This window comes from Piliocolobus tephrosceles, chromosome 1 (genome assembly GCF_002776525.5).
Source record: "Piliocolobus tephrosceles isolate RC106 chromosome 1, ASM277652v3, whole genome shotgun sequence".
NCBI lineage: Eukaryota > Metazoa > Chordata > Mammalia > Primates > Cercopithecidae > Piliocolobus > Piliocolobus tephrosceles.
The window spans coordinates 162336037-162343031 of record NC_045434.1 but is presented as its reverse complement, the minus strand read 5'-3'; the positions used below and the strand labels follow the sequence as shown (position 1 = coordinate 162343031).

The window sequence follows — 6995 nt, the reverse complement described above, 5'->3', positions numbered from 1 at the left end:
TTTAGTTTCTTTGCGCTGGGTACGTAATTCCTCCTTTAGCTCTGAGAAGTTTGATGGACTGAAGCCTTCTTCTCTCATTTCGTCAAAGTCATTCTCTGACCAGCTTTGATCCGTTGCTGGCGATGAGCTGCTCTCCTTTACAGGGGGAGATGCTCTCTTATTTTTTGAATTTCCAGCTTTTCTGCCCTGCTTCTTCCCCATCTTCGTGGTTTTATCTGCCTCTGGTCTTTGATGATGGTGACATACTGATGGGATTTTGGTATAGGTGTTCTTCCTGTTTGATAGTTTTCCTTCTAATAGTCAGAACCTTCAGCTGTAGGTCTGTTGGAGATTGCTTGAGGTCCACTCCGGACCCTGTTTGCCTGGGTATCAGCAGCAGAGGTTGCAGAAGATAGAATATTGCTGAACAGCGAGTGTACCTGTCTGATTCTTACTTTGTAAGCTTCCTCTCAGGGGTGTACTCCACCCTGTGAGGTGTGGGGTGTCAGACTGCCCTTAGTGGGGGATGTCTCCCAGTTAGGCTACTCAGGGGTCAGGGACCCACTTGAGCAGGCGGTCTGTCCCTTCTCAGATCTCAACCTCCGTGTTGGGAGATCCACTGCTCTCTTCAAAGCTGTCAGACAGAGTCGTTCGCGTCTGCACAGGCCTCTGCTGCTTCCCCTGTTATTTTTTAGCTGTGCCCTGTCCCCAGAGGCGGAGTCTACAGAGACAGGCAGGTTTCCTTGAGCTGCTGTGAGCTCCACCCAGTTCGAGCTTCCCAGTGGCTTTGTTTACCTACTTAAGCCTCAGCAATGGCAGGCGCCCCTCCCCCAGCCTCGCTGTTGCCTTGCAGTTAGATTGCCGCAGACTGCTGTGTTAGCAAGGAGGGAGGCTCCGTGGGCGTGGGACCCTCCCGGGCAGGTGTGGGGTATATTCTCCTGGTGTGCCCGTTTACTTACAGCGCAGTATTGGGGTGGGAGTTACCCGATTTTCCAGGTGTTGTGTGTCTCAGTTCCCCTGGCTAGGAAAAGGGATTCCCTTCCCCCTTGCGCTTTCCAGGTGAGGCGATGCCTCACCCTGCTTCAGCTCTCGCTGGTCGGGCTGTAGCAGCTGACCAGCACCGATTGTCCGGCACTCCCTAGTGAGATGACCCCAGTACCTCAGTTGAAAATGCAGAAATCACCGGTCTTCTGTGTCACTGGCACTGGGAGTTGGAGACTGGAGCTGTTCCTATTCAGCCATCTTGCTCCGCCTTGTGTGTGCATTTTTAATAGCTTACTTTCTCCCTAAGTAATACATATTCACGGCAATAATTTAAAAAAGCATGACAAAGAAAAGTATAAAGACAAAACCATAAAATGTTTGTAATCCCATAATCTAGACAAAACCATTGTCAACATTTTAACATATTTCCTCATTATCCTTGTGGAGATTCTTTGTACATCATAACAAATATGATTCCCTGTAGTCAATTCTATATGCTGCTTTTACTGCTTTATATTTTCCCATGTAATTTAATATTCTTGGAAATGTATGCATGCCTAAGTTTTGTCCTCTGTCTGTAACAGGTTGTTAAGGAAATAAAGTTAGATCATATATGCAAAAGTGCTTAGTAAAGGCAAACGTGCTTCATGGTTATGTCATTATTATATTATTTGTGCCTGTGTTTCCCACCAATGTGTGTCTAACTCTGTTCCCCTCACCTTTATCTCTTTATCCGTCACAACTAGTACAATTAGCAACAGGTTAAAATGATACCAAATCAGTTTATTGTAAATATACCCAAGATTCTCCTAAAAGAATGCCTATATCATGGCAAACTGGACCTAGCAAGTCAGGAACCAGGATTAAAGAACTGGCTTCATCAGTAACCAACTGTGTGACTATTAGTAAACCATTCATTCTCGCAAAGCTAAACTTATCTCATTTGTCAAATACATGAAATAAATTCTCTCCTAACTATGTTGCACGGCTAGGCAAGGATCCCAATGTAATGGCAAGTATGAATTTGCTTTTAGAAGCATGAAAACTAGGACTGTTAGGTGTCAAACTTTGGCCTGGAAGAAAGGAAACTTGGCTCCCATCCCTGCTGCTTCCACAAACTATCACTAACCAAACAGGCCAGTAGTAGTAAAATGAGAGAATTGACCTACATTTTTGGCAAAGTTCTTTCCAGCCCTATCTCCTAGAATCTAAAGATTTTAACTGGAAAGAGAGGAACTGGGTTCATGTATTTCATGAAGTTGCTTCCTGCTTTGATGGATCAAACAGGAAGCATTTGAAAGAGGAAAAGTAAATATAAATTTGCAGTAAAACTTTGAAACCTGTCCTGATTATGCACACTTTAGAAGCTGTTACATCTTGTAAAGTGAGGACTTCGGAAGGGTCCTCTAGAGGACTCTTTACCAAGAGTAAAGGAACAACAAGGAAAAGCAACTGTGTGCCAAGAGTGGGCATGTGATTAAAACAGACAGTTGTGTTGATGTTTTGTTAACCCTTTGGATTCTTCAGATTTCTAGCTCCTGATCCATTTAACTGGTCCTCATCCTATCACATCTTCTGTGGGACACCCCAGATACATTGTTTGCCTTCTATGAATTTCATTCTTCTCAGAAAAAGAGATGGTAAGAACAAAGCAGCCTCAATTTCCCCCTCTCCTTGGATCCACATCATTTGTAATGTGATGTCATAGCTCTTCCCATCAAAAATTGTAGTAATATCCCCTCCCCTTAAACTGGGGCTGGCCTTATGACTGGCATTGGCCAACATAATGCAATGGAAGTGATGGTGTGTCAGTTCCCAGTCTGGACCTTAAGAGGCCTGTGTATTTCCATTCTCCCTCTTTTGACCTTATCACCACCATGTGACTAAGCCAGGGCAGCTTGCTGGAGGATGAGGGATAATGTAAAGGGCCTCAGTGTCCAAACTGAAGATATCCTGGATCAACCATCAGCCTGCTGACCTCTAGTCAAGATCAGAGAGACCAAGGGGGCCGAGCCAAGATTGGCAGAGCCACATATCTGACTTACAGACTTGTGAGCAATAATTCATGCTTACTGTTTTAAGCTGCAGAGTTTTGGACTGTTTGTTATGTAGCAATATGCTAACTGATGCATGTGTTATGAAATTAGTGAATCTTAAAGTAGAGAGGCCTTTAAATGGGGAAGTAAGCTATATTCTAGTCTTACTAGAGAGAACACTAGACTAGAAGTATAAAAACTTGAGTTTTAGGTCCTGTTCTGCAAATTCCTCGAGCATATGATCTTGGATAAGAAACAACTCTCTCTTATTTTTAGTTATCTTAAATTAAAAAGAGATCCCAATCCATTTCCTGCCTATTAATAACTGGGCTGTTGTAAGGATTAAATTAGACAATTTTCTTGCAAATGAAATCTCTAAGAGGGTGCAATACAACTCTCAATAGCAAAGCAGCAGTGAGTCACTGCACATAGTTTTTAAAAAGACTACTGCTAATTCAGATAAGATAACGTTTTAAAAACAGGAGACATGAAGCAACTCTGAGAAAGAGGCTTCTGTGATACGAAGAAAATGTATCCAGGCATCGCTTAGCCCAAAGTATCCTTTTTCCTTTTAGAGCCATGGCCTTCTAATAAGATTCCTCTCATCACAGTTGCAGATGGCATTAGGTGAAGCATTTTTGTGGAATACAGAGAAGGTCACATTTCTAGCATTTCCACATGGATGTTGTGCAAGAGTCAAAGAACAGGAATAATTAATTATAATAATTGGAACATAATAGCTGAAACTTTGTGCTATAATACAAAATTTGAAACTATCATAGACAGGAAGACTGGAAGATATTCCTACATCTTATATCAGCTTTCACATTCAAAGTGAATTGTCCAATGTGAGCGGAGGTGACAGGATCAGATGAAGAAAGACAAAGACAGCATCGATCATTAGAATCAGCCCAGAGACACCTAAGGCAAGACAGCACAGGGGGAGAGCATGGGCTTCAGAGTCATACCAACATGGGTCATTCTGTTTCTGTCCTTTCTGAGCCTTAGGGTCATCTTCAGCAAAATGATCTTGTCTCAGAACATCAATACGTATTTTAAATGAACAATAAGAACACTATCATGCATTCCACAGGGTAAGTCTGTGTAGCATTTAGTTATTTTCAGTAGATAGTGTTAGGAAGAACACACATTTTAGTTTTTGATAAATCTGGTCTACACTGATCCTAGCTCTGCCACATGAGTTTTATGACTTCAGTTTCTATGCTGGGTTAAGCCTCAGCTTCCTCATCACTGAAGTGGTTATAGTAATATAAACTTTATATGATTACACTAGAACATATGCACCATGGGAGCAGTTTTGTTTTGTTTTGTTTTGTTTTCTGTTTCACTCATTCACTGTCATATCACCAGAGCTGAATGCTTGACACATAATAGATGCTCAATAAATACTGATGGAACTAAAGAATTGTGAAATTATTTGAAATAAACTATGCAACATATCTAACTCAAAACCTGGAATATACTAAGAATTTTTGTTATTGATTTTTCAATGTCATGAGTTAAAAATATATTTTTGGACCTGGTTATCTTAAAAACAGGAGAAAAAAGAGAGTTTTCACTGCCTCTTCTTTCTTAATTTTCAAGTTACATATTATATTTTAAATGAATTAAAATTACAAAGGCCAAAGAACCATTTCAAGGGCATACTTAGAGAGTAGAATCCAATCTAGTGAAGCCACTGACTGATGCCCATGTGGCAAATAAGTTTCTCCTTCCCCTTGTCCCTCTCTATCTCCTTATTATAGATCAGGGCAGTCCTTAAAAAGAACTGAGGACATCTTAAAATTTAGTAAAGATGGCAGCACTCCGCCAGGTGCAGTGGCTCATGCCTGTAATCCCACAACTTTGGGAGGCCGAGGTGGGTGGATCACCTGAGGTCAGGACTTCCGAGACCAGCTTGGCCAACATGGTGAAACCTTGTCTCTACTACAAATACAAAAAATTAGCCTGGCATGGTGGCGCATGCCTGTAATCCCAGCTACTTGGGAGGCTGAGGCAGGAGAATCACTTGAACCTGAGAGACACAGTTGTAGTGAGCTGAGATCACGCCACTGCATTCCAGCCTTGAGCAACAAGAGTGAAACTACATCTCAAAAAAACAAAAAGCAAACAAGCAAACAAAAAGCAGCACCCAATCCTCTTTGTGAGCTGGAAGTGGAGTCTGGGTCTCTGTCCCCAGTGTTTCAGAGGACAGAACACAGGAAAGCTGAAATCTCCAGCAGAGGCAATGGAGGGCTTAGGAAGTAAGGGCAGGCTGAAGCAACACCCAGCCCTGGAAATCCCAGGGCTGTCCCCTACAGCAAGACGGAGTGAGTTGCACTGGCCAGGCTGTCTGGAGACATTCCAATGAAAGCAAGGGAATACAGGGAGAGAGCAGGAGAGCATTGGGAGAGGGGCCCTGGAATCCCACGTGCCTGTTTACTACAACTTACCTATTGAGAAAGGTATAAAGGCTTCCCTTTTCTTAAACTGTCCATTCTCCAGAAAATGCTCTGGATTGAACGTGTCAGGGGTGGCCCACTCTGTGGGGTCCCTGTGCAGCGCCGTCAAATTGGTCAGGATCATGGTCCCCTAGAGAAAGCAGCAGCGACTCAGGCAAGGCTTGACCCATGAAAAAGCACACCTATGCAGAGGGTGGTCATCCTCGGGCTTCCATGCCGGAGGCTGAACATACTCTGAACTGCCCCACCCTCCCCAACTGCAGTACACAGTCTCCTGTGTCCCCCAACCCAGGACCCTCCTCTTTGTCTGGGACAGCCTACAAATTAGATTGGATTTCCCTGCTGGGAATTTTAACAGGGATGTTTGGCTACTCTTGAGTGCAGGATGGATCTTCCTTACAGGGACAGGTCAGTTTAGGTACGTCTTGGAGGGAGGGGACGTGAATACACTGATGAGAGAATAATAAAGCAGTCAGTGTGCAGTGTACCAAAACCAACCCAGCTGCTCAGTGAAGCTATAACGATGGCAGCTCTACAAAGGTAAAAGACATCTCATTCATCTTGGCTTTGCCATTGTCTCTCCTCCAATGTCTAGTACACGGCACCCCACTCCCCACAGTAGGTTTAGTAATAGAATCAGGTAGACCTATGAAAGGAGCCCCTGTCCACCCAGGTGTATACTAAGAAACACAGGAGTTCCCAGAGGGAGCTTTTCCTTTACTCTGCCTTTATCCAACCCATCAGCGAGACTGGTCAATGTTACTTTCACCTCCATTCCATGTCCACCATGCCCACTTAGTCCAGACTTCTTCCTGGCTTGCCTGGACCCCTGTTACCGTTTCCTAACTATCCCCCAAATCCTGTCGCCCCTTTCAATCTGCTTCACACTGCGGAAGAGAGTGAGCTTCTAGCATGATTTAGTCATGTCACTCCCCACCCCCACAGCCCCCGCTGCTCACACCTAGGACTTGACACACTTCAGTAGTTACCCATTGCTCTCAGGGCAAAGACTCATCACCTGGTCCTAGTCTGGGCCATTCTCCCCCTCTGCCTGCACTCCCACTACAGGGCTCTTCTTTCAGTTTCTCAAACATGCCATGTTCCTACTTAGTTCAACACTCTTTTTAAATTCTACTTGCCTTGCCAGGAATGTTCTTCCTCCCCACTTTGTCATCAAGCTAACTCTTAATGATCCATTAATCCTCAGCTCAAACATCACTTCCTTTTGGAAGCCTTCCCTGACCACTCTGGCTAGTCTGTGTTTTTAAAGACCACAGTGTGTTTTTTCCTTTAGGCAGTTATCATGTTTCTAAATATGTACTTGCATGATTAATTTTCTCAGGGTTGTTTTGCCAGACCTGAGCATTTCAGGTATGTAGTGTTTGTTGAATTCATTCAAATATTAACGTATTAATATAATATTAATTCAAGGAATTTATATCATTAATTTTCAATATTAGTATAACCTTTCCTTCCTTCCTTCTTTCTTTCTTTCTTTCTTTCTTTCTTTCTTTCTTTCTTTCTTTCTTTCTTT

At 43.2% G+C, this 6995-nt stretch overlaps 1 protein-coding gene across 1 annotated transcript in view; it reads right to left on the bottom strand.

Moving 5' to 3' along the window:
• The window catches only part of LOC111522986 (cytochrome P450 2J2), a 39676-nt gene that overhangs the window by 7910 nt on the left and 24771 nt on the right, over nt 1–6995 (bottom strand). Inside the window, exon 8 of the mRNA XM_026454141.1 lies at nt 5453–5591. Within this exon, the coding sequence (XP_026309926.1) occupies nt 5453–5591 (139 nt within the window). The remainder of the gene's footprint in view (nt 1–5452; nt 5592–6995) is intronic.